General features: G+C 41.6%; 1 protein-coding gene across 2 annotated transcripts in view; it reads left to right on the top strand.

Annotated features, from left to right (window-relative positions):
* COLGALT2 (collagen beta(1-O)galactosyltransferase 2) overlaps nt 1-27778 on the top strand; it is a 113075-nt gene that overhangs the window by 64009 nt on the left and 21288 nt on the right. For both annotated transcript variants that reach the window (XM_045452659.1, XM_045452660.1), the window contains exons 2-6: nt 1926-2036; nt 4813-4930; nt 7402-7536; nt 11904-12108; nt 17918-18037. In XM_045452659.1, coding sequence (XP_045308615.1) covers nt 1926-2036; nt 4813-4930; nt 7402-7536; nt 11904-12108; nt 17918-18037 — 689 coding nt within the window. The remainder of the gene's footprint in view (nt 1-1925; nt 2037-4812; nt 4931-7401; nt 7537-11903; nt 12109-17917; nt 18038-27778) is intronic.

The following is a 27778-nucleotide window of genomic DNA, read 5'->3' as shown; positions in this document are numbered from 1 at the left end:
CCAACTGAGCCGCCCAGGTGCCCCAAAACTAAAACATTTTTTAAAAAAGAAACATTTTGATTTATTTGTTCTACTCTTTTCCTGTTTTATGCTTCTGGACTTTCTGCCTTGATTATTTAATAGAGAGTTGTTAACAAAATTTTTTTGTTTTATTACCACTTTCTAGTTTTATTACTTTATTATCAGAGAATATCTTCTTTCAATTTTGTGGAGGTTTCTATGTAGTGTAATTGTTGGTCAATTGTGAATGTTCCACATGTGCATGAGAAGAAAGCATAGTCTCACTGTGTTCTATAGATTCTCTGTAATATTTACTTCCTCCTGTTTGCACCATTTTCAACTGAAAGTGGTGTGGTATGCGACTCTTCATCTCTGGGTTGTAAGTTCAAGCCCCACGTTGGGTGCAGAGATTACTTAAAAAAATAAAATCTTGGGGCTCCTGAATGGCTCAGTTGGTTAAGTGTCCAACTTTGACTCAGGTCATGATCTCACGGGTCGTGGGCTCAAGCCCTGCATCAGGCTCTGTGTTGACGGCTCACAGCCTGGAGCCTGCTTTGGATTCTGTCTCTCCCTCTCTCTCTGCCCCTCCCCTGCTTTTGCTCTGTCTCTTTCTCTCTCAGAAATAAACATTAAAAAAATAATAATAATAAATAAGATCTTTCAAACAAGAAAGTGGTATACTAACATCTCTTATTAATGTTCCTGTTTTTCTTTGAAGTCTCCATAGTTTCTGTTGTCAGGGGTCGACAAACTACAGCCTGTAGATCCATTGTTTGTTCTTGTAAATAAAGCTTTATTGGAATACAGCAATGAACATTCATTTGCATACCACTTATGGCGGCTTTTCTGCTACGAAGGCAGAGTTATAAGTATTTGCAACAAGGAGTGTCTGGCCTGTGAGCCTAAAATATTTACTATCTTGGTCTTAAAGAAAGTTTGCCAGCCCCTGTACTATATGAAGGTACATGGATATTCACATTTATTGTTTTCTTGATGTGAATTATGTCCTTTACCATTATAAAGTATCCTTCTTTGTCATATTTAGTATTTTTTTTGGCCAGAATTCCACCTTATTTGATGTCAAGATTATAATTCTTTCTTTCTTCATCTTTTCCAATTGACTGATACATCTCTTCCTTTTTAGGTGTTCTTTATAACTTTGTTTTAGATGTCTTATATACAGCATGAATTCTTTTTGTGATACAATTTTAAAAAGGTTTTGTTCTAATAACTGAGTTAAATTCCTTGATAAGCAGATTGGTTTGTTAAACTTTTAAGGTAGAAACAAGTTTTGTATACATTTGAAGTCTTCTGAAGGTACTCTCTTTTGTGTAAGTAATGGTAATGTTAATCCAAAATAGGTAAAAATACCTTAGATTCTCAGTTTCATATTGGGAATCATTATCGTCACCTTCCTCTCGAGTGTATGTAATGCCAGTACCCCCGATTAGCAATTTTGCTGTGATCCGAAAACAAACTTGAGAGGAAAATGCAACTGAATTATTGTGTAAATTGAGATCATTGTTAGGGATGTTAAAAGACAGAGTTTACTTCTTGGATAACTAAAAATGAAGCCAAAGAAAATTTCCAAAAAGATTAGTTAGCCTACTCTGGCTAACTTACTCTGGCTTAGCCTACTCTGGCTTAATTCATTTTCTGCTTATACAATTTTAGTACAACCACTTACAGATTCTACTATTGGCCGAGCCCTGTTTAAGGAACTAATGACACAAAAATGATTTTAAGCAGTATCTCTCACTTCAGAAATCCGTTGTCTCGTTTGGACCATGAGGGATATCATTTTCATATATACATTTCTTCCCCCAGAACTGGCCATTCACCTTTCAAATAACCCGGGCTCTTTGGGATTAGCCCTCTCTTTCTTTGGATGGTTACTGAGATATATTGTTCTTTCTCTCACGCAGGGTGGCCACGGATCACAATGTGGATAATACAACAGAAATACTCAGGGAGTGGTTGAAAAATGTACAGCGGTTCTATCACTATGTGGAGTGGAGGCCTATGGAGGAACCAGAGTGAGTAGCAAGACATTTTGTGAACTATTTATCCCTACTCCCTTAAGCAGTTTTCCAGCCAGGCAGGGGTCTAATCTTGGAGGCACATATGACTTCTTGGTTGTCTCTGTACCTAGTAAGTTACAAGGACCTGCCATTTCTTCCTTTGACAGAGCTTCACATTTCTCTCTTCCTCTTTACTCTTGCAGCTACCAGCCAAGTTCAGGTTCTCCTTAGTTCACAAATAAATTGCCCCAGCATACATGGTAAAACAGTTATATTATTTATTTACATATATGTATAAATATTTTGTATTTGATGGGATCATAGTGAAAATTTGGCATAAATTATTGCTTTTTTTACTTATCATATTTTCATAATCATTCCATAGTGATAATTAAGGGGTTTCTTCATTATTTTTATGACTTCTTAGTATTCATTGTACAGAGGTACATAATGATAATGAATAGTCAGTCCCCTACTGATGCACATTTAGGTTACTTCCTCCCGTAACCATAGCAATTTCTTAGTTGTTTCCACCTTCAAGGTCATTCTACATACCATACTGTCAAATCAATTTAACTAAAACCCTAATGACATGGTTTAATTTCTCTGTTAAAAGGACTCCAATGGCTCTCCAATACCCACAAAACGAAGTTCAGTATTTGAAATGAATATTCTCAGTTTTTGAACTGAGGTATTCTCAGACTTCTGTGTTTTAAAGACTCCATGAACTTAACACCAACAGCTATGCATCCATATTGCCTGCTTCTTCCAAAAAGGAAACTGCTTTGTCTAGAATGTTCCTTGTATTTTCAACCTGAAGCTGTTCTCATGCAGGTTTGTTCTTCAGGAAGGCCCGTTCTGTCTTCGAAACCAAATTTTATGCCAAACCCCACCTAGCTGTTCCTAATCGTTCCAGTTACAAAAATCTACCTTTCTCTCAACACGCGTGTTGCTATTTTCTACTTCATCCTTTTTGACACGGCAATACACTTAACTAACTTTGTTAATTAACTATGTGATTTATGCACTTTTTTCTAAGTAAGTTTTGGGTCTTTTGGCAGAGCTTACAGTATACAAATACTTCATATTTTTCCCCAGTGCAATGTTCTTGGCAGGCACTAAATTAATACTTGTTGGATGAACAAATGAATGAGTGACAACATGAATAAGTGTATTTAAAACTGACTATTGTAAATGTTCCCAAGGCCACTGCAATTCTAGCTTAAGAAATTGTAGAAGTAGAATCAATTGAGTTGCCTGAATTTTTGCCCAGGATAAGTCATTTGTTGAAAGCCAAATTTGTATAATAATAATAATAATAATAATAATAAATGTCATTCCAGAACAAGTTTTTGGGTTTTGTTCCTTTCGAGATAATAGTTTTACTATATATGTATACACATATATATCTCAAATCCCAGCATATGGTCCACATATCAAGCAAAAGTTAACAATGAAATTTGAACACTATAAAAGATTTTGAATGCTTTTTTGGAATTTGGCCTGATTAGAATGGCTGAAAAGACTGTGTACCTACCTTGTACCCTGGTCATTTTCTCTGTACCCAGGTTTTGACTAAATATATTGTATGCCAAGGTCAATGGGAAAAATATTAGTGAAGGCATTTGGGGGCAATATATTGAGAAAAACAGGACTTCCACCGGTTTTCACTGAAGCAATAGTTGCAAAGACATCTTAGAGCATTCCTGTGCATACATAGGCTTATTAATCTTACTTCTATAATTGCGTTCTCATTGTTTTTGTGGTTTTTCATTGTCTAACACAAATGTACTGCCAGCACAGCTACAAGAACTTGAAATGATGGCCAGATTGGGGCTACTGTGACAGTATCAATCCCCATACCAGTTGGAAGCCTTCAGAAGTGTTCTTGAGGGGGTGCCAACCCACCTGCTGATGTGGCCTGACTGTTTTGTGGATGTTGATAAAGATTCCAATGACATTATATCTGCTCCACATTCTCACTCTACCTGGGATAGATCAATGTGTTAGGCTCTATGAAATTCTTCACTGACACTTGACCAAGTAAATGTAACCTTCGTTTTTTTTCTGGGAAACTCATATTTTATGCCGCCAGGTTTTTAAATTTATTTGATGGCAGAATATATTTGAAAAGTGCTTAGGAACATGAGCTCTGCGGTTATGCCTGGATTCAAATTCTGACGGTGCCCCTTATTAACTACGTAGCGTTAGGCAAATGACTTAGCCAGTCTATACCAATTTCCTCATCTGTGAATTGGAGAGAATGGTGGTACTAACCTTGTAAGGATTCAGTGGGTTCTTCTTAGAACCCACTGAAATATTTCATATAAGGGTTCTTTTTTTCTTTTTTTCTTTTCTTTTATTTGAGAGAGAGAGAGAGAGAGAGAGAGAGAGAGAGAGAGAGAACGTGCAAGGGAGAGGGGCAGAGGGAGAAAGAGAAGGAGAAAATCCCAAGCAGGCTCCGCACTTAGTGCAGAGCTCACCGCGGGGCTCTATCCCACAACCCTGGGATCATGACCTGAGCCGAAATCAAGAGTCAGACGCCCAACTGACTGAGCCACCCAGGTGCCCCTCATATGAGGATTCTTGTGCATAGTAAGCCACCAGTTACTTAATCCCCCCTTCTCTATCTGTAATATGAGGAAGATGATAACAAAAATACCATCTACCCCCTAGAGCTGATGGAAGTTGAAATGAGTTAGTGCATATAAACATTTAGGACAGAGCCTGGAATATATAGGCACTCAATAATTATAACCTATTATTGCTGTTATTATTATTATTATTTTAGATCTTACCCTGATGAAATTGGACCAAAGCATTGGCCAGGCTCCCGGTTTGCCCATGTGATGAAACTGCGGCAGGCAGCCCTTCGAACTGCGAGGGAACAATGGTCAGACTACATTCTGGTAAAAACAGATGTTTGATTTCTTGACAAATGTTATGTAGAATGTGTCCAAATCAATTGTTCACAATCTAGCACTGTGGAAGGAATTAAAACCATCTTTTGTTTAGGAACCACCTCCCCCACTTTTTAATAAAGGCACAAGGGGTAACCTGGGGAACTTAATTTTGGGGTACCTGGATTTTATCTCAGACCCATCCCTGACATGCTTTTTCAGTGAGGAGGCACAGAATCTCCTGGATTATTAAAAATATTAAAAATTCTGAATCCTTTTAGTTCATAGGGAATGATCTGGGTAAAGAAATAGAAGTCTTTCTTTTTCTTTTTTTTTAATGTTTATTTATTTTGGAGAGATAGAGCATATGTGAGGCGGAGCAGGGGTAGAGAGGGAGACAGAGAGTCTGAAGCGGGCTCTACACTGGCAGCAGAGAGCCCATTGGGGGGCTTGAACTCACAAACCCGAGATCATGACCTGAGCCAAAGTCAGACACGTAACTGACTGAGCCGTCCAGGGGCCCCAAGAAATATAAACATTTTTTTATAATGTGTACTCATTTTTGAGAGACAGACACAGCAAGAGCAGGGGAGGGCCAGAGAGAGAGAGGGAGACGCAGAATCCAAAGCAGGCCCCAGGCACTGAGCTGTCAGGACAGAGCCTGATGCAAGACTCTCAAACCACGAACCATGAGATCATGACCTGAGCCAAAGTCGGACTCTGAAACAATTGAGCCAAAGAAATTTAAAGATTCTTAACTTTGTAGAAAATTTTTCAGATATAAGAAATTAATTCTATAAAAAAGAAAAGAGTCAAATTAACAGCTCTGAAACTCTTGCTCCTGAGTGATTTGGGGGAATGGAATCCCTTCTTTTTTTTTTTTTAATACAAAGGATTATTACCTACAACAAGCAGCACATCCACCAGCATGCCTGTGGCATCACACAAGTGATGTATTGGCTTAGATGGATGTTCTGCATACAGTGGTTTTGTGTTGCAGCTGAGGAACCCAGAGCTCAGGGAGCCCACTGCTTCTATAGCAAGCAGTAAGCAAACCTGCTCTTTCTCTGGGAAGATATGTTACCTCATCCCTAAAGGCTACCAGTTGCACAAACAACCCTGAGAATGTCCCAGTTAAAGAAGCAGTCAGGGCGCGGCAGGGTAATGGTGTCTCTTGCTTGACTTCCGGGTTGCTCCCAATTATTCTGGGTTCTCGTGAAGAATTTCTCTCCATGAAAAGGTTCCATCACTTTTCTTAGAACTTTCTTAGAGTGGTCCAGAAAAATATTGGACTTGATGATTAGGAATCTATGTTATATTCTGTCCTTATCCTCCAGGAACCTATCTTAATTGGAAGAGAGGACAGCTTCCTAGGCAGCAAGGAGCTGCAGGCCCATTTCCCTTCTGAAAATTGACAGGGGCTTTTTTCTTCACAAGTTTATGGGAATCAAGTTCTTCATCTGTAGCACCCCAAACCCATTTAGATCTTTTGGTGAACGTTTTCCAGTACAACACTAGCAATAACACCAAAAAAGCAAAGACAATATTGTTTCATTAGACTTGTCAATATCTGCTCTCTATCACTGAACTCTTAATTCCTAAAAAGAATACTTTTCACCTAGGTCCACCCCCAACCCATAACCACAACAAAAACCATCCCAATAATTTATCACATGCAACCTTTCAAGACAAATAATTTCATATAAGTCTTCAAGTTGATGATATTTAACATTGTAAAGCTGTTTAAATGTCGTTAAAGCACACAAATGATGAATCACATTTTCTTGGTAAACAGATCGACTATCATCAGAATGAAAGCTTCTGATTATTTGTATGTGTGTGTGGTAAAATATACATAACATAAAATCTATCATTTTAGTTATTTTTAAGTGTACAGTTCAGTGAGATTATTTATTTTATATAATAAGCTCTATGGTTTAAACTATCCCTGTAAATGAATCAGTGTTAACATGGGCTTCTTCTGAGAGTGGGAAACAGCTTCGTGGGTTGATATAATGTACTTTAGGCAAAAATTCTACTTGTAACATTAAAATGACATTGATGGATCTGTTTGGGGGCCATTTTGGCATGATTAAGACAACTAAATAAGTCTGTTCATTTGTATACGTAGGCTAGGCACTGAATGAGTGCATGGGGATGAATCTTTAAGAGCTCTTGGGAGCTGTTAGTGGTTAATAACCACTAACCAAGGTGTAGGCTGGGTGCTTGTTGTACCCAGTATGGTAACCCCAATTTATCGCTTAGTGCCTTAGGCAGAGCTAGACATGAGGGAGTTAGTCTAAATGTATGTGCCTGAATGAATACCATCCAGCTTCAACAGGTTTCAATAAGAAGAGCATAGATAACTGGTTCTGTGTCTCATGAGCAAGTTTCTGTGATCCCTCAGAAGTGTCGGGTTTGTCTTGAACCCGTTACTAAAAAGTACTTTTTTGCCTGACGTCTCCTTCTTCTTTTCCTAGTTCATCGATGTTGACAACTTCCTAACTAATCCACAGACCCTCAATCTAATGATTGCAGAAAACAAAACCATTGTGGCACCCATGCTGGAGTCTCGGGGTCTGTACTCTAATTTCTGGTGCGGAATCACACCTCAGGCAAGTCTTTGGCTAATGAGTTAATAAGACATTGAGTTCTAACAAGGCAGCCACGCTGTCAACCATAGCCCTATTCACCCTTGTCTCATTTCCTCCCTTAAAACATGTGTGTCACTGTTATGGGAACAAGCATGTTCAGGAAAGGAGGTGAATCCAGGTCCAATACATAATAATTAATACATAATTTTGTGTTAATGGGTTATGAAGAAAATATTCTAACGACCTTAGCCTTAGATGCTTTAAATTAACCAATAAAGTGTACTGGTATTTGTACTTTTTGCCTCCCTGATTATGGGATTTTTTTTTTAATTAGGGATTTTGGCGTTGTTAAAAGTAACGTAAGAACACTGTAGAAAAATTGCAAAATGGAAAAAGGTAAAAAAAAAAAATTATGTGAATTCCCACCACTCTAACATCATGGATAACAGCTCACATGTTTTTAATAACGGTATCACCAAGTTACTTAACCTTTCTCTTAGTTTCAGAAATATTTAAGTTGTTCACAACTTTCAGCTATTATAATGACCATGATGATTACTGTACATTTTTCTGTGTTTAATATTATTGCCTTAGTACAGTTTCCTAAAAGTAGTATTACTGAGTCAAAGAGTAATAATAAATATGTTGATGACCTTTGATACATGTTGCCAAATATATTTCCAAAGACATCTTAATAATCAGAACTGCTGTGTGGCTTGTTTTTACAAAATTCAGGGGAAAAACAAAATTTTAAAGTTTCATCATCTCTCTTTTCCTTTGTAAAATCTTCAAAATCTAGAATGTCTGTCTGGTTACATTTTTTTATTCTTTAGTTAATAAATTAGATAAAGGGATAAATTAAACTAATGGAGATAGTATGTATCAATATGGAATAAAGATGTGCTAAGGGGGAAAAATGTATGTTAAATGTGTTCTCATGTTAAAAGGGCTAAAGTCTGAGTCCTTCTTTTATATTTGGTTTGGTTTTGGATACAGAATGAGTCCAATGTTGTGCCGAGAAATGTTTAATAACTGCCTCTCTGCTGGGGGAAAGCCCTGATTGGCAGCTTGTGGCAGTTTGCATCAGGTTGGGACTCCCCCCATGCAAACAATCTAAATGTTGTTGAAGCAAGGGAAAGGTGAAGTCATTGCAGTATAGCCACTTGATGATACAATTATTTAATATATGCAAAGCCACTGTCTGTGGTGTTTTAGAATGGTGGGAAATCATGATTTTTTTTTTTTTACAGATTTGAAGCTACCAAAATGTCAAGTGGCTTGCAAAATTTCTGAAAATATAACACACAGTGGCTCTAGCACACTGCTGGGTGAAGCATCCCTCTTTGGTTATAAATGTTTCCTGCAGTTGCTACAGATTTTGCATGCGTGTTACCCACATCTCTTTTAAGGAGACATTAAGTTCATATGTATAAAAGACATTCGGTTCCTTGGGGAGAAAATGTTTTATTAAGTTCATCTAAATTCATACACTCTCAGTTAATAATGTGCGGTGTTTCCCACGGTAGAGTCACTCAAGGGCTGTTTTTAATGAGTTATGCATTGACACCAGGAACAAGGGTGGATTGCTTTAGTAACTACAGCCTCTAGGCTTTTATTATCTCCTTATTTGCTTTAATCATTAAAAGCAAACAGGAGAAATGTGCTCACTTATTTTGCACAGTAAAATAGAGAGCAACTTAGGGGCAATTCTAATTTTTCTCCATTTTTTTTTTTTTTTTTTTTTTTTTTTTGGCTTTCTACCATCGTCAGTCAGTCTTCTGCTAGGGTGGGAACAGAAACAGCCAATGACTTCATAAGCTTAAGGCAGGTCTTGGTTTCCAGAGGCTTTAAACACAAAATGACCCTGGTGTTGTCTGGCCAAGAACAGGAATTATTACCAACAACATTCATTTTTTGTCAAAAAAAGACCTCTATCACCTCTGCCTGTCTGCAGGAGGCATATTAATTCGTTCTCTCTCTCTCTTATTTTCTCTGCTTCCTTCCCCTCACTCTCAGGATATTCAGTGACTCATCATCATAAGTTTTCCAAAATTCTCATTCTGAAAATATTGTTCCTAAGTAGTCTAGAACTTTGTATTTCACATGTGTCCTTAGCAGTCCTTCAAAGAACCAGTGTTTCCTTTATCCCTTGAAAGAATGCTCATAAATTGAAAGATGTAAGTAAACCTTAAGATAAAGGCTAATAAAAAATTGTAGTAATATGGGGCGCCTGGGTGGCTCAGTTGGTTGAGCGTCTGACTCTTGATTTCGGCTCAGGTCATGATCTCACTATTCGTGAGCTCAAGCCCTGTGTTGGGCTCTGCACCAACAGTGTGGAGCCTGCTTGGGATTCTCTCTCTCTCCCTCTGCCTCTGCCCCTTCCCCCCCCAAAATAATTTTTTTTTAATTGTAGTAATAATACTTCATATAACGAATTACAGTTGTCAAAGTGTCTTCATAGACCTTATCGCATGCAATCCATTCTACAACCCTGTAAGAGAGACAAATAAACTATTATCCCAGTTTTCAAGGGAAGAAACTCAGCTCAAAGAGGTTAATCTTGGGCTGAGATCAAACAGCTAGAGGAAGATTAAGATGACTCTAAAACACATCATTTAAGTTCTTAACTTGTGATCCTTCTATGTTATCACGTGGTCAGTGCTCAGGCTGGCTCAGCTAGAACACTTCTCTAGGCACTGAAGGGAATGTCAGAGAAGTAGAAGTGGCTGCAGTGCCTCATGTGTGGGTCCTGACATCACAACAGAATGGGTGACCATAAAATATGGCGACCATGTGGGAACTTCTGTAACCACCGAGTGGGATGCTGGCTTTGTGAAGCCTGACACTCATTCCGTGAGCATGCTGTCGCCTAAAACTTTTTTCAAGATGCCCTTCAAAGCTTCCAGATACCTTTTTTTTTTAAGTTTATTTATTCTGAGAGAGAGACAAAGAGGGAGGGGAAGGGAGAGAGGGAGAGAGAGAATCCCTATGTGACAGCACAGAGCGGGACATGGGGCTCAAACTCATGAACCATGAGATCATGACCTGAGCCGAAATCAAGAGTCAGACGCTTAACCGACTGAGCCACCCAGGCGCCCCAAAGCTTCCACATACTTTTAACGCCTTCACGCATACATCATATGTCTTCATCTTTTCTGGGACAGATTTCAGCTTTGGCAATAGTCAAATTACAGTTGGTGCCACTGGAGTGTAAGCCCCAGTGGGCCTCACATGTCGTGAGGGCTAAGGCTGGGGATGCCCATTTGCTGGTACGTCTCTAGCATCTAGCACAGCGCCTGAGTCATCGTGGGTATTCAGCAGAGGAAAGAACACTTTTGAATGAACAGTTAAGTTTGGGGAAAACAAGTTGGGTCATTCCAAGCCAGTGTGTTCAAAACCACAGAGTAAGGGGGTTGGTTGTCCTGTGTGCTCATCCAGAAGGAACTTTCAAAAGGAGAACCCCCCCCCCCAAAAATGTGTGGAGCTGTGGCAGCTTCACCGGAATATTGAATGAGAAACTGCAGTGGCAGTGGAAGCCCCTAGCTGTGTGTTTAAGTAACTTGCATATTTAATTAAAACCATTAGCCAATATAATACAGTGATTTTAATATTAGCCAATATTTGTTGATGCTCTCTTGGTGCTAGGCAGTATTCTAAGCAGTTTTCAGATTTTACCATACTTAATTTTTAGAGGCAACCCCATGGAGCAGATAATGCCATCATTCCTGTCGTACAGATGAGGAGACAGGCACAGCGAAGTTGAGTAACCTGACGTACAGACGATAAGTAGCTGAGGTGGAATTTGAACTCAGGCAGCTAGACACTGGACCCTGTGCTTTTAACCGCTCTGCTCTACCAGTTCTGTTTTTTTTTTAATTTTTATTTATTTTTGGAAGAGAGAGAGAGAGAGTGTGTGTGTGTGAGCAGGGGAGGGATAGAGAGAGAGGGAGACAGAGGATCCGAAGCAGATTCCCCACTGATAGCAGAGAGCCCGAAGTGGGACTCGAACTCACAAACCGTGAGATCATGACCTGAGCTGAAGTCGGACGCTAAACCAATTGAGCCACCCAGGCGCCCCTGCTCGACCACCTCTTAATTCTATCAGATGGCAACAGAAAATGTACTTTTATAAGATCATTAAATCCAGAGATAATGCTGAAACCCAAATTATTTCTGAAAACAAGACCCTGAAGTACTATTTCATATATAAATAGCATTTCTTGAACTCAGTTGGAAATCCTTAGGCCAAGATGAGAAGAGGGGCAGTGACTTTGCTCGGGGACTTCTCCTTAACTGGTGGGGACTTAGGAGCAGTCCGCCTGGCAGAAGATGGGGAAAGATGAAGCCCTCAGATTGGAGAACATAGCCCACCTATTTCTCTTTTCCAGGGCTTCTATAAACGGACCCCAGACTACCTTCAGATTAGAGAATGGAAGAGGTTGGGCTGCTTCCCTGTCCCCATGGTTCACTCCACGTTCCTAATTGACCTCAGGAAGGAAGCCTCTGGCAAGCTGATGTTCTATCCCCCGCACCAGGACTACACCTGGACCTTTGATGACATCATCGTCTTTGCCTTCTCCAGCAGGCAAGCAGGTACTGTTTATGTTCAGTTGTTCCGTCACCATGGAAACACTGCAGCTAACCAGCTCCTTTGTTTTGTGCATCTTATTATACAACAGTCCTATATAAAGCTTTTTTTCCCCAGGCAGTATTAGAGACAGTTGTTTGCGGTAACCATACCAGCACCCTCTTTATCGTTGTCCAGGTGAGCACCAATGACCAAGAGGCAGGGCCGGCCCCTCCCCAGAAATCCACTCTCTTCTTTTTGAGTGCTGGGAAGACAGTGCCCGTGGGGAGAGCCATGAGCAGGTGATTGGTTCTCGATGGTGCTACTGTATCATTTTGTTCACTACAAGGAATTTTTTTATTAATTAGGAAACTGTGACGGTGGCCCAAAACAACACTGGCAAAGACCCCAGACTTTAAAATCGGAAGTTTATTTCTTCTTTAAAAAGTCTGAGCTGGTACAGTGACTCTGTTCCCCAAAGTTTTCAGAGACCCAGGCTTCTCTGTTGCTTCCCCATCCTCCATGAGGTGTCGTCCTTAATTGTATGGTCCAAGATGTCTCATCAGTATGGATGCATTGTAGCCATTAAGTAAAAGCCAGAGAGGGAAGGCATTTCTTCATTTAAGGAGTTGAACATATTGCTTCCATGCGTATCCCGTTAGCCAGAACTTAGTCACAGGTCAACACATAGCTGTAAGCGAGGCTCAGAATGTGCTCTTTACTCTATGCAGTCTAGAACCTCAGTTCTCTTACTCCAAAAGAGGAGAGGACAGACTTACGGAGGCACCTAGCAGCCTCTGCCACAGTACTCATGGAAGGAAAGGCAGAGCCAGACTTAAGGCTTTCAAGAAGCACTGGGAAGCGTTTCCATTGGTGGGACTTAGGAGGAGTCAGCCTGTACAGGCTTTTTGAGGAAGACAAGTCAGTAGGAGGCTAAGTTTTTTCTCTTGTGCCACCCTGCACATGCAGTCTGGGAGGACTTAATTCACGAAAGCAATTCAACAGGAAGTTCCACGACATTCCTGAAGCAAAGCTGTATTTCAGACCTTCCTGAGAGAAGTCAGGTCCCATCATCAATGAGCCAGAAATGTGCTACTTAAGTGCCAGCAGAAGTGAGTTTAGAAAGTAGGTGAATGGTGAATAAACTCATGTGGCCGTATAAGTTAGGGTGGGTGAGATCAGGACCCCAGGCAGCTGAGACAGCTTGCTGGCAGGTGAGAATGTTAATACAAATTCAAGCCACAGCTCACAGGTCAGGCTATCTTTAAAGCCATAGGTGTCCCACTCAGCAGTTGTAGATTTGGTAGGAATGAGAATATTTGGTAGACATGTGGAAGGCTATTTTCCCTTGGCTGCTAGAGCCGTTTAGACCCTTTGGCCCGGTGTAGGCATTCTTTAGCCCCGTGTCAAGGCAAAAGCATGGTTCTTACCCTCATCTGGATTGAGAGTTTTCATGAAGGTTCTTGTGTCAGTGTTAATGGAAACTGCCTCTTTTAACATGGCCTGTGATTTGCTCTGACTTCTCCAGGATGGGAAGCAGACTCAGGGCCTTCTCATTCCTTTCAGTGTGCCAGTCCCTTTGCTTCAGAGTTTGCAGTAAGGGTGTTCCAAGAAAGTGAACTATTCAGAAGTACAATAATGGTCCTTGCCTAACAGAGTTCTCATTTACAGTCATTGCATAAGGTGTTTTGTGACCCATGCACTAAATTATTATGATGTAGTTTTTCAACCAACAACTGTATTTGGGGCTGGAAGAGTGACACAGGCTGGATAGGAATTTTTCAGCTCTGTCCTGTGCGTGGCCTGTTCACTCAGACTTCATTTCTTAGTGGTCACACTCCCCTTAGGCCTTCCCAGGACATTGAAGGTGGAGAGGCCCAAAGCTGTTTGGCGATTCAGTTGGGGAGAGAGGAGGTAGAAAAGAAAGGAGAGGGAATTGATACTCTAGGTTTTGCCTTTGTACCTAGGATCGTGTTAGGCTCTGTGCTACTTGGGGAGATAAGATCTTTACATGTGGAAGCATGAGTAATAGCTGTCAAACAGGGAAACCTGAGGGTCACATGGGTGGTATAAACTGTGAGCAGGTCCGGGAGTCAAGCAGGAAAGAATCACTGTCATTTGGGGGAAGGAAAGAGCTTTCCTGATAGTCCTGTGGCTCCCATGGTGGCACTTGAACTTCTCTTAAAGTATTTCCAAGAGAGATAAGAATGAGCCTGGGAGTCCTGCACAGCCCATGGATGCTTTTCCTTTCTGACATCCAAAGCAAATCGCTTCCCTTTTCCCTCGCAAAAGTCTTGATGAAAGATAATTTGTGTTCTCTTTTTCTCACTCTGTGAAGCTCCCTAGCTGTGTTTCATCCTCTGAAGTGTCATTTTTTAAATGTCCAAAAGGAAATAAAGGCTCTACATGTTCCCGGCCGGCCCATCTAACCACAGACCTTGCTCCTTAACCTTTCACCTCTGACTCCAGTCGTTGCGATGTGCGGTTGATGAGTGGGAGGCGCAACCCAAGTGTGGTGGTGCCCTGAGGTGTAGCTGCTGAGCTGGCCCCAGAAGAGAGCGCAGGGGTCGCAGAAGAGTCTCTGTGGCTATAGTGAAGCCAGGGTCAGGAGTTCACGTCCCGTTGTGGCCAGAGATGTGGGCTTTGTGTCATGGCCACAGGAACCATCTCTGGCGCCAGCCAGTCATCTTCTGAACGTCTGCTGTTGAGTCAAAAAAGGCAAGAGATGTGGGTGACGGGCGTGCATCCCTGCCTCCTGCACATCACTGGTAGTAATCAGAAGTGCCGGCCACGTGCAAAGATGGCCACCAGAGTCATTACCGGCTCTCAGCCTGGGCTTCAGAACCCTGGGCAGATAGAAAGATACTTGGCATTGGCTCTTTAGGGACAAAGGTTTTGTGCTAATGACTTACTGTATGGCCTTGGACAAGTCCTTGCCTCTCTGGATCTGATCTTTCATCACCGAGGATAAAAATAAACGTATCAATCCAAGTACAAAGGTACTAATGAGTACAAGAAAATGTTTGCTATTTTCATATGACAAGCACAGAGCTTCGAGGTGAAGTTTCATTTACCATTCTTTTTCACAGGGAAAGAAAATTGTTTTCTCCAGAAGTAGCCTTCACTGAGAGTACCAGATTCCTTCATAGACTTTAACTAATTATCAACACGTTTCCTTTTAAAATTGTTACGTTTGGGGCGCCTGGGTGGCGCAGTCGGTTAAGCGTCCGACTTCAGCCAGGTCACGATCTCGCGGTCCGTGAGTTCGAGCCCCGCGTCAGGCTCTGGGCTGATGGCTCAGAGCCTGGAGCCTGTTTCCGATTCTGTGTCTCCCTCTCTCTCTGCCCCTCCCCCGTTCATGCTCTGTCTCTCTCTGTCCCAAAAATAAATAAACGTTGAAAAAAAAATTAAAAAAAAAAATAAAATTGTTACGTTTTTATCAAATTATCCATGGACATAGTTGAAAGAGTTCAAATAGTCCCCCCAGGTTTATTATAAAATTAGAAGTCTCTTGTACATCACCCCCCTGTACCATCATTTCCCTCTTCTAGAAGACAGATACTTTTTTTTTAAGTTTATTTATTTATTTTGAGGGAGGGAGAGAGCAGCAGAGAGAGAGGGAGAGAGAGAATCCCTAGCAGATTCCACACTCAGTGTGGAGCCCGACACGGGGCTTGATCCCACGACGCATGAAATCGTGACCTGAGCTGAGATCAAGAGTCAGACACTTAACCGACTGAGCCACCCAGGCACCCCAGAGACCGGCACTTTTAATGCCTCCAGATGATGACAGAAATATAATATAATGTCTGTGTTTCTAAATAATATGATTGTGTTGCTACCTCTTGATTCTCTGGTCTTACTTTGGATGTGATCTATTGACTGTCCACCACAGAAGAGGGGGAGGTAGCTCTCTCTCCTGCCTGTGCTCCCTCAATGCAAACACAGTCCTCCCAACACTGTCCTCCCGATAGAGTTCCATGGCAATTTAAGACAGATCAATGGCCAGTGTTTTTGTTGTTATAATATGTGAACCTAATTCGAAGCTGAGCCACTTATGGACTATGGCTAGTTTTCCTTCTATATTTAACTGAATGACTGCCTTTTTCCCTTAGTTTATGACTAATACAATCTAAAACTAAGCCTTAATTGTCTAAAGCATCTCTTAGAATGGTCAGATTTATCAGATGTTCTCTTTTTGCATGTTTGTGAAGATTTCTCTTCTGGAACCTTCTGCTGTTGTCTGAGTGGTGCCACAGCTCTCAACCCGGGATGCCCTTCCCTTGTCCCGTACGTTGACCCTCCTGTCAATTATGTCTCAGGGCCTCCTTGTTTTCTGTAATCCGCCCCCTCTCCTTTTCCTTCCTTCTCCTCTCCTCCTTCTTCCACATCATCCAGTCACTTTGTGAGAAAGTGTGATGGTAAGTAAATATCTATGACCTTGCTGTGTGAAAATGCCTTTCTTGTCCCTTCACATTTGATGGACAGCTTGGCTAGGTCTCATCTCCCCTTTTTACTGAAGCTTTGGAAAGTTGCATGGTAAGACGATTTACCTAATTAGGATAGAGAGACAACGTAAACATGAAATCATTTTCCTCCCACTTCCTGAACTCATTGTGACTTTGCAAGGGGGTACATTTTCGTTTGAAGCGACCCTGAAGTATTTGTGTAGGCAAACAGCAGAATTAGTGAGTTTACTTGGTGAAGCAAGAGAAGTGACCACGTTTGCTGGACCAGCCCTGATTTGTGCCAGATTCAGTGAGGAAGAGGCTAAAGGCTCTTTTCTTCCCCTGTTCTTCTCTGCTAATGCCGTGAGACAGCATCACCTGGTCTGGCAGGTGATACAGCTGACTGGAGGAAATTTCATCTGCACAACATAGAGAAGTCACTATGCAGATAATTCTGTCTCTGGAAAGCATAGATGATTATGGCCATTAACAAATCAGAAGCTTGGACACACGGATCAGAGCTTGGCAGACTCATTCTCTCAACTAAGCAATCCTTTCATTAGTCAGGACCGTCAGTTGTCGGATCTTTGTGAGACCATCTTGATTCCTATATTCCTAATTTTCTGGTTAAACACAGATGCTGTGCAACTCTTGGAGTTAGTCACGTGGGGCCTTGGAACCAGTGCTGAATACAGGAGGACTGAGGCATGTTTCTGGCATTGTCATATGACAGATTCTTAGCAGGACTTGAAATGCAGTCTTTTTGTCCCTTTACGAATCCGTCATACAAGTTTCCTGTCTGTTGGTTGACTCCAAATCCATGCCTGCTAAGAGAAATAAAACCTTGGAGAACTGTGGAGAATTCTAAATTTCCTTCTTTTTTTTTTTTTGTTTTTTGTTTTTTGTTTTTTGTTCTCCATATGCCTAGATTTAGCTTTAATAATCTGTCAGCCTCACAGGATTTTCCTGTTTGCTTTCATATCAAATGTGGATTTCATTCCTCATCTTCTTGTTATTTCCTGTAGGCGGATTACAGTGTTCCATTCTGTTCTCTGGAATGGGAATTCCTTGCCTCCTTTTGATCCCTTCATGCTTTTAGTGCTCATTTCAGACCACGGGTATGCTTTTTCTTCAGAGAGAAAAAAATCAATTTCCTCTGAGCTGAAGAGTGGCCCCCGGTTTTTATTAGCCCCCAATGCTGCATTAAATTTTCTTACTAAAGAGCATTTTTGAGGTCTACAGGCAGTGTCTGAAACAACTACTTATTCATTTCCAGTGCCAAACTCAGCTTTAGCCACAGTCCGAGCTTTTTTCCCTTAGTTGTCTCTAGAGAACCAAGAACCGTGTTTTCTGATTGGTTGCTTTTGTTTCTCTCTTGGGTCCTCAGGCATCCAGATGTACCTCTGCAACAGAGAACACTATGGCTACCTGCCCATCCCCTTGAAGTCCCATCAGACCCTGCAGGAAGACATAGAGAACCTCATCCACGTCCAGATAGAAGCAATGAGTGAGTGACCCAGGAGCTCGGGTGATGGCTCTTGCTCCATTGCCACCGTGACCACACCAGCCACCTTTCCCTTCTCCCAGGACTGTGATCTCACAGTCATCCGTCTGCCTTGGCTGAACTATAGCTATTCATTTGTTAATTCATTCTTAAACTTTTCCTTTGTGACATATGAATATGACAAGGTCTGCCTTTAGGGAGCTTCCGATCCAGGTGGAGAGCTGTGTACGCAGTAAATACATTTTGTACAATATCAGAAGGGCCGTATTGGTATTTTGTGGTGTAGATTTAAACTCAAAACTTTTATGCTTTCTAATTATATGACTTTGGAAAAGTAATCTAACCTCCTTAGTTATGAAATGGAGATAAAGCTTTAGTGTTTGGGGGCAAATTCTCCATTCTATCTATCTATGTATCTATCCATCTATACTTTATACAAATAAAGTCTAATAACAATAATTATGACTTCAACTTAATAATAAGTTATCATGTAACAGATACTATGCTAAGCATTTTTTGTATATTGTCTCACTAACTCAACAACAATGACAGGGTTTTTATTATCCCCATATTAAAGATGAAGAAACTGAGGTGTAGAGAGAGAGTGTAAGTAACTTGCTCTAGATCGTTTTGCTAAACAAATGACAGATTGGGATTTTAACCAGTCTTGCTATCTGCAAAACTCACATCCTTAAACACTGCATCGTTATTGCCTCTGGGTCTAGAATGATGTCAGAATTGGTAAATGCTCAATAATCACTCGCTATCATAATTATAACGTATAATGTTCAGTGGTGGCTAAAGGAGAAGGTAATGGCAAAACCCTGCCTAGGGGAGGATGTTGGAAATGGCTTCCCAAAGGAGGGAATATTTTCAGTTCATTTTCATGCAGCATCTGAGAAATTCTGTTATTCATCACTGGAGTATAGGAGGTACGTCTGTGGGCAGTAGCGATGGTTGGGGAGACACGGCAGGAACTGAGGCTGGAAAGTGGGCAAGAGCCCAGCCAGAAGGACCTCTAATGTATAAGGTGGTGTTTGGACTTTTCCTGAAAAGAGAGGAGCTCTTAAAGGGATTTTTATCAGAGAAATGTCAGGTTGAAATCTGGATTTCTAAAGGCCACCCTCATGGTAAGGGAAGTATGGCTGGAATAGGGCGGGACAGTGGATGGCTCAGGCCAGAGGCGAAGACGTCGTTTTTGACATTACATGGTAACCTAGGCAAAAGATGGTGAGGATCTGAGCTGGGGCAGGAACAGGGGGAATGGAGAGGGAGGAAGAGATTAAGAGAACCTTATGACATAGTCTTAAAGGGATTTAACCAAGAGTCTGTAGCTGAGCAAAAGGGAAGCAGAGAACAACTTCTTAGTTCTGACTTGAGTGTTTGGGGATAACAATAAGAGTTTTAAAGGGTATACAGCATGTAGAATTAAGGAGACATTTGCAAAGAAAAGTCATGAGTTCGTTTTTAGACCCATTGAGTTGCCTGTGAATATCTATTTCCTGCTCCCCACCCTCAGACAGTAAATGCCTTTTTTGTCATGTTCATCTCAAAAAGAATGGCAAATAAAACCCAAAACCAGCAGAAGATAGAAAACAATAAAGATTAGAGCAGAAATCAATGCTATTGAAACCAAAACAAACAAACAGAACAGATCAATTAAACCAGGAGCTGGTTCTTTGAAAGAATTAACAAAATTGATACACCCCTAGCCAGTTTGATCAAACAGAAAAAGGAAAGGACCCAAGTAAATAAAATCGAGAATGATAAAGGAGAGATCACAACCAACACAGCAGAAATACAAACAATAATAAGAAAATATGGTGAGCAATTATATGCCAATAAATTGGGCAATCTGGAAGAAATGGACAAATTCTTAGAAACATATAAACTACCAAAACTGAAACAAGAATAAATAGCAAATTTGAACATACCCATAACCAGTAAAGAAATCGAGTTAGTAATCAAAAATCTCCCAAAAAATGAGTCCAGGACCAAATGACTTTCCAGGGGAATTCTACCAAACATTTAAAGAAGAGTTCACACCTATTCTTTTGAAGCTGTTCCATCATGTTCATCTCAAGGCATAGCCCTTTGCCTGTCACCTAGTAGACACCCAGTAAAGATTTGTTGGCTAAGTGAATGAATAAATGAACACATGGGTTTAGGTTGACATGACCAGTGAGTAGATGGAGAGATAAGTCCATCAAGCCTAAAGATGTTGAGTAGGGATTCCATAACAAGATAATGTGATATCACAGAATTTCAGTAAAACAGGAGCATGAGATGTGAGTATGAAAAAGTCCAGTGCAGTTTTTCAGATAATACCCATGATAAGAATGGTTTCAGAAAAGGCTGAATCAGAACTCAAAGTGTTGTAGAAGTAATTAAGAAGCAAAGAAATAGAGAAAAAAGCAGAGAATTTTTTTTAACAAACATGTTTGGGACCAGAGGGTAAGGAAGACAATAATAATTTAAAAGAGTCATCAGAAGTTTTCTTTAAATAGCAGATTCTCCTACTGTATTTATATAAGCTTCTGTTGGCAACATATCAGTCTGCTCAGTATACGGGGAGCACATCAGTGGTGCTGAGCAAAGTACATGCACAGACTATACGTGGGTTGAGGGCAAGCACTCCTCCCATCACAGCCTCTGCATGCTGATGTGCATGATAGCTTGCAAGCCATCCAGTCTTTCCTCATCTCAGTGTCCTGGGTTTGAAAAAGGCAACAAGAGACACTATTGTTCTCTAAGTATGTAGAGAATAATAGGGATAATGTAGAAAAAAATCCCCAGCATTCATGGGGGGGGGGGGACGGGGAATAAGGATTGACTAGGGAGTTGGTGCGGTTATAGTATTTCTTGAATCAGCCCATAGGAAGTTCCTTTGTGAATTTCTTTAACACATACTGTTTCTGCCTATTGTCTATGTTCTAGATGAGGGCAGCATCTTACTGCCTTTTATCCCAAGGACCCAGCACAGGACAGGACATATGGTTGGTACCAAACAAGTATTTGCTCCAAATATGGCCACGCAAGCAAAAGAACAAATGAGGAAATGGATGAAAACTGTATTGCAAAGAGCACTGAACCGGAATGCAGCATAATGAATTTCAACCCAAGCCCTGTCACTTCTGGAGGGAGAATTTTCCACACACCCCCCCCCTCCCCCAGAGCTTTAGTTCCTGTATCTGTGGAGTGAGGATAATAGCACTTACTTTGCAGGGTTGGGAGGAGCAAAAACAAAACAAAACAAAACAAAACAAAGCAATGTACACCAACTCCATAAAATATTGAAGGGTTGCTGTTATTAGGACTCAGTTTGACCTTGGTAATGTGTCACACACACACACACGCATACACACCCCTGCCGTCACTCCTGTTCTGTGCCTGACAGACTTGACTCCAAGTAGATGCCAGCTCAGAGAAGGCCAAAGACTTTTTTCCACCATAGGACTGAGAGCACAGAAGCTTCCCTGTGTGTAGAAGCACACTCATTGTCGATAAAGTTTTTTAAATTATATAAATTATAAATATGCATGGCACAATGCTACACAAGTAGAATTCATCTGAGAAGAACCTGTAATTTATAGCTGCCATTTCTAATCTTCCAGTGCATACCAGCTCTATTGCTAGGCACTTTATATGTGGCATTTTGTTTAATTCTTGAATTTACCTTCGTTAGTTATAATTCTGTTAAAATTTCAGATTCTGAATTTTAAAAGGTAGAACATAATTGGAGTAAGAAAAATAATTAGAAAATAAACCTTGGAGGATAGTAATGCAGAAATATAGGCTGGAGGCCCCTGTAGGATTAAGGATTAATAATGAAATCATATCTGTCAAGTGTCCTCAGGAAAAACGGGCCAGACGTTAAATGCATTTTGCACAGCATCTGGAACCCAATGAACAGTAAAGAAACAGCTGCTAATAGACTACACCAATTGAAGCATTAGAACAGGAATTATATTATATTTATGTACAAACACTGAATGCCTTCCTACAATCTATGAGGGTACTGGGGATTCAAAACATTTTACAACCGGGTCTCTGTTTTGGGTATATATATTTAACTGGAGACACGGGACAAACATAAAAAAGACCCCAATGGGGCGCCTGGGTGGCGCAGTCGGTTAAGCGTCCGACTTCAGCCAGGTCACGATCTCGCGGTCCGTGAGTTCGAGCCCCGCGTCGGGCTCTGGGCTGACGGCTCAGAGCCTGGAGCCTGTTTCTGATTCTGTGTCTCCCTCTCTCTCTGCCCCTCCCCCGTTCATGCTCTGTCTCTCTCTGTCCCAAAAATAAATAAACGTTGAAAAAAAAAAAAAAATTAAAAAAAAAAAAAAAAAAAAAAAAAAAAAAAAAAAAGACCCCAATGATGCAGGATAGTGCTTTGTGAAAGGAGAAGATTTAAGGGCAATTGGAATTTGGAATAGTGAGAAATTGTTCGGGCAGGTGTATTCTCTGAGAGCTTCAAGTCCTGGTGGTTGTCAAGCTGGGCTTTGCTAGAAGTGCACAGTTTACACAGAAGAAGTGATATGGTGAGGGCACTATAACAGAGGAAACTGAGCAAAGATACTGTTCGAAAAGCACTCTCACTCTACACGAGGTTTGGCTTTAAATAATAGAGGAAAATGAAGTTTGAAGGTTAGGGTGGCTTAACTGTCGTGGTCCCTGAATGCTCCACTAAAGCAGAACGCCATCCAGAAAGCAGTAAGGAGGCAAGGAAGGTTTTAGAAGGGAGAGTCAGGCTTTAAGTACTAAACACTTACTATGTTCCATGGATTGTTCAAGATGCTGGGGATACAGTAGTGAGTAAAATCAGTAGAAGCCCTGCCATCAGCGAATGTATATTCTAACACGAGGTGCAGACAATGTATCGAGGGAGCAGCCATATGAATATTTGGGGGAAGAGTGTTCCAAGCCGAAGGAACTGCAAAGGGTGTTTGGAGAGCTGGTAACGCTCCGGGAGCAAAAGGCCCATGTGGTTAGAGTACACAAAATGAGGAGTTGAGTAGAAGGAGATGAGATCATGAAGGAAGAAGTGTCCGGATCATGCAGAGCCTTGTGACCACAGTAAGGAATTCAGATTTTATTCTAAGAGTAACGGGACTCCATGTGGGATGGGGTGGGGGGAGTGGCATGACATTATTAATACATTTAGAAAGATCATTCTGTCTGAGGTGTGGATACTCGAGTATAGGAGGAGCGATACCTCTCTCTTGGTGAGAGGAGATGGTGGCTGGGATGCAAGATGTAGCAAGGAGGTGATAAGGAGCAGGTGGGTTTAGGGTATGTTTATTGGTAGAGCCAATGGGACCTACAGAGAACCAGATGCAGCCCACAAAGGAAAGCAAGGTACCCAGACGACACCAGGCTTGTGGCCTGGCATACCATTTAATGAAACGGGAAAAGATTTGGAGAAGGAAGTTTTGGTCATGTAAGCTTATGATATTTTTTTAACATCTGAATAGAGAGGTTAAGAGATATTTGGATAGGAGTCGAGTTCAGGGAAGAGAGTCCATCTGGAGACAGACATCTGAGAGTCATCAGCATTAAAAGGACATTTGAAGCCATGGAACAGTGTGCACTTGTTTAGTAAAAGATCATAGAAAGAGAAGAGGGGAAGGAAGAGGACAGATCCTTGGGGGGAGTCAAACAGCCAAAAAGCTGGAAGGAAAAACTGAGAAGTGTCTCGGGAAGGAGCCAGATGATGCTGAGAAGCCCAGTAAAATGAGGATAGGGCAATTCTCATTGGTTCTGTCAAGATAAAAATCTGTGATGACCTTCATAAGGGCCACTGCGGTGCAATGATGAGGACACCAGCCCATTGGAGTGAGCCAAAGGGAGGACAATGGGGAGATGGGAAAGTGGAATCTTGTTGAGATGGGGAGAGAGAGATAGGATGGTGGCCGAAAGGGAGTGAGAGATCAAAAGCGAGGTTGTTTTGTTTTGTGTTTGTTGAGATAGGATTTTAGCATATTTATATGCTAACAAGAAGGATCCACTATATAAGGAGAACCGGATGATGTAGAAGAGAAGTTAGTTGTAAGGCTGAAATCCTTGAGAAAATAAGAAACCTTGTCATCTAGGACAATTTTGGAGAAGTTGTCCTAGGTGGGAACAGAGATGCTTCTTCCACTCTAGCAGATGGGAAGACAGAATGTGCAGGTGTAGATGAGGCTGGCTTTGTGCACTGGAGGTAGAAGGAAAAGGTAGGTCTACTTCGACTTTGAGTATTTTCTTTATGAAGTACGTAGTACATCAGCTTGAGAGAGGTGCTAGAGGCTTCAGGAGGGAGGACAAGGCATAAAACAGATCTTTCAGTGAGTGGGAAAGTAGATTGACTATGGAAGTACAGTTGCATCATTTGGCAATGTCGAGTGCCAATTTGACATCTGTGGTTGTAATTTTAAAGTGATTCAGTCAACACAGTTGTGTGAGTTTCTCTTTGCAGTATTCTTGGTGCTGAGTAAGTGGGTAATCAGGTACAAGCAGGATTGTGATTTTGCCAAACAAGATTAGTGGAAGCAAACGAAGAGTCTTTACAAGTGGGGCAAGAGTGCTAGCCCATTGGATTGGGTACCGATGGACATGAGGACCTGAAGGATGTGATGAAAGCAAATGTGGTAGTGAGTCACTGAAAGAGTGATGCAAGGACCTAGAAGCAGCCTGTTGGGTGGGTCACCATGTGGATGCTGAGGTTTTAATAATTATGGCAGGGACAGCAAGATTGTGAGCCAAAGGCTGTCATTATCAGTGGCTGAGGGGGCATGACTAGGAGAGAGAGGGTGCTAAGATACACTTCAGAGAACCTGGGAGTTTTGAGGGATGAAAAGAAAACAGTTTGGAGTGAGTTGGGGGAGGTGAGAAAAATCAGCTTCTACTCTCACAGGTGACAGGGAGACAGCGTCCTTAAAGGAACGCCAAGTGTTTAGTTAAAATAAAAAGATGAAGAGACATTCAGAAAAAATAAGGGACCAAAAATGTCAAAGAGCTGATGAACTACGGACTGGAGCTTCAGAGATCAGAGGGAAAGAACCCGGGTAGGGTGGGAGGTAGGAGATTGTAACAACAAGGAGCTAATACTTGCTGAAAGCACCGTGTGCATCGCTCCACATGTACTTACTCATTTCATATGTTAGGAGCTATATAGAAAATTTGAGAAGGTGCTTCCTGTACAGAAAATTGGAGGGTGAATGGCAGGAGGTTAGATCTTATAAAAGTGATAGAAATAAATGGGCTATATGTGGCATGAGGAGATTTGTCTTACAAGCCAGAGCATGAGGTGATGGGAGATCTTAGGTGCCCATTCTCAGTAACAGCATTTTGGAGCAACGGAATGTCATGTAAAGGTTATTAAGATTACTGCGTGTGAAATCAGAAGGTCCAATAACCTTACCAATTACTCACAATTTGATCTTGGGCACCAGTTTATTCACCATTTGACCTTGGGCAAGTCTACATCCGGGTGGGTCTCAATTTCTTCATCTATAAAAACAAACGACCAAAAAAATAAGTGAAGTTAAATGGTGTGGTTGACTCTGAAAGCCCTTAACTAATTGCAGACTGTCAGGTGTGACTATTGTGGTCACGAACAGCACCGTGCTTGAAGAAGATTATTTTGACCATAGTGTGCATAACAAGTTAGAAGGAGGCGAGACTAAGTGCATGAGTGTTAGAAAAATATTAAAACAGCTCAGGCATGGTGATTGAGGACCTGAGCTAAGGTCGTAACTGCAGCAATTGAAGAAGTTCAGGACGACTTTTGGATTATGATGAAATGATTATGATTTAGTTAGGATTTGGTGCAAGCACAATCTCTCCGAGATTTCGGGTTGCATGACTGGGCTGGTACATTGTACACTGGATGGTGTGTGCCCCAGTATGGACTATAGAAAAGACAACAAGCATCGGTCACCCAGGAGCAAAGACTTAGCTAACTGAGCCACTGTGAACTCAGTCCAGTTGCTAAGGCCAACTTGATGCCAGTGGCTACCAAGGACCAGTTTTGGGGGCAGGCAGAGTGGGGGCGAGGGTCCAGGAGTCAGACTTCGGTTCACCTACCAGTTCTATCAGCTCTGTGACCCTAGGCAAGTTATATTTAAGCCTTTGTTTCTTTATCGGTAAAAATAGGGACACTCATACTTATCCCATAGTACCTGTTGTGAAGATTAAAATAACTGGGATTACATGTGTGGAGGGTGTAACCCAGAGTTCAGTGAGTAATAAGATCTCTACAATAATAGCTATGATGCTTATTCCTAGATCTTGAAACCATCTAGGAGCCAAAGAAGCATATTTTCCCAATTGGTGGTACAGTGGGGGACTGTGTCTAGGGAGGGATTCAGTGAGGGATTGATAAATTGGGAATGATGGCGTCAGAAACGACCGCAAACCGAAGCTGGTGTACAGGTTACCTTCGACTCTGATGAAACAAGGACACATCCCTTCTCCTGGCATAGTCAGTTTTATACGTCTTGCTTGCATCATTCCGTCTTTCCCAGTGGCTTAGCTCTATCTTCAGTGACAAAACCCAGGCATAGTTCTCATATTTTTGCTCAATGGTGGCTTCTAGGAGCTAGCCACTTGTGGCTTTGGGGGGACACTTGTCCTGTGAATGCAGTGACTACCCATGTTTGATGGAAGCAAAATGGCAGTCTCTTTGGCTGAAACGTTAAAGCCACCTAGCCATGTGAGTGCCAGACAGAGACCAACAGCATGAAAAGGGTAACTCAAAATATAAACCCCTCCCAACTCCCAGTCCCAAGGAGGGAGAGCCAGACAGCTCCTCAAACAACATTGTGAACAAAAAGAAGTTTGTGTGTGAAGTTTCTTTCTCTTAAAAGCCTAACTCTGTACATGGTGCCCCCTTGATCAATATTTGTTGATTTAAAAAAAATTAATGAGGAGCGGGGTAAAGCAGAAAGGAACAAAATATTCTAGGCTCCCGGTGGAAACAGAAACACATGCACTGTGTACTCACGGAAATGTGACCATAGGGGTCAGGGTTGAAGTCATGAGACCAACAACTGTTGGGTTTGGTTTAGGAAACCTGTCTCACCATCTTCTAGAACTTCATGTCATTTGATCACAGGTGACACTGGATGTCCTGGTTTCTCTTTAATGTCCCAGGGAAGCATGAGTTAAACAAACAATACTCTATGGACAGTGTCTCAGTCAAAAGGGTAAAGAGGTTATGCTAGGATATCAAACAGTGACAAAATTCCACTGGCTGCATACAGCAACGGCTTACTTCTTCTTATGCAAGGTCTACAGTGGTCCTGGTGCCCTTCTGGGCGGCTGTCCTGCATATGTTAGCACATCATTCTAGGCTACTTCAAATGTGGGATTTCTCCTTTATCAACATCTGCTACTCTGGCCATTGTGGTGGGGCTGGGGTGGTGGGGGGCGGGCAGGGGGAAGGGCTTGCAGAGCTGAGAAGCAGCAGTTCACAAGGCCATGACCAATTTCAAGGGTGAGGAAGTGATTCCTCTCCTAGGCCCGGAATGGAGGAGATGGGTACTGCTGAGTAGTAGTGAAGGCCACCGCCAACAGTTACTCCAACCTCTCGGTTACCAGCTCTGACTTGGTTTTCTTTTTATTATCCCTTTAAGGAAAACGAAATGAGTACTTTGAATTTACAATTCTAAAATTCTTCAAGACCTTTTCAGGTTCCTCACTCAGCGTTGCTTCCGCTTTCAAATGTGTAGTTCGCAAAGAGAACTTTTTTGGAGTATCAAATAA

The sequence above is a fragment of the Leopardus geoffroyi genome, chromosome C3 (genome assembly GCF_018350155.1).
Source record: "Leopardus geoffroyi isolate Oge1 chromosome C3, O.geoffroyi_Oge1_pat1.0, whole genome shotgun sequence".
In the NCBI taxonomy this organism is placed as follows: domain Eukaryota; kingdom Metazoa; phylum Chordata; class Mammalia; order Carnivora; family Felidae; genus Leopardus; species Leopardus geoffroyi.
Note: the sequence above shows the minus strand (reverse complement) of the source record. Positions and strands in the feature narration are given on the sequence as shown.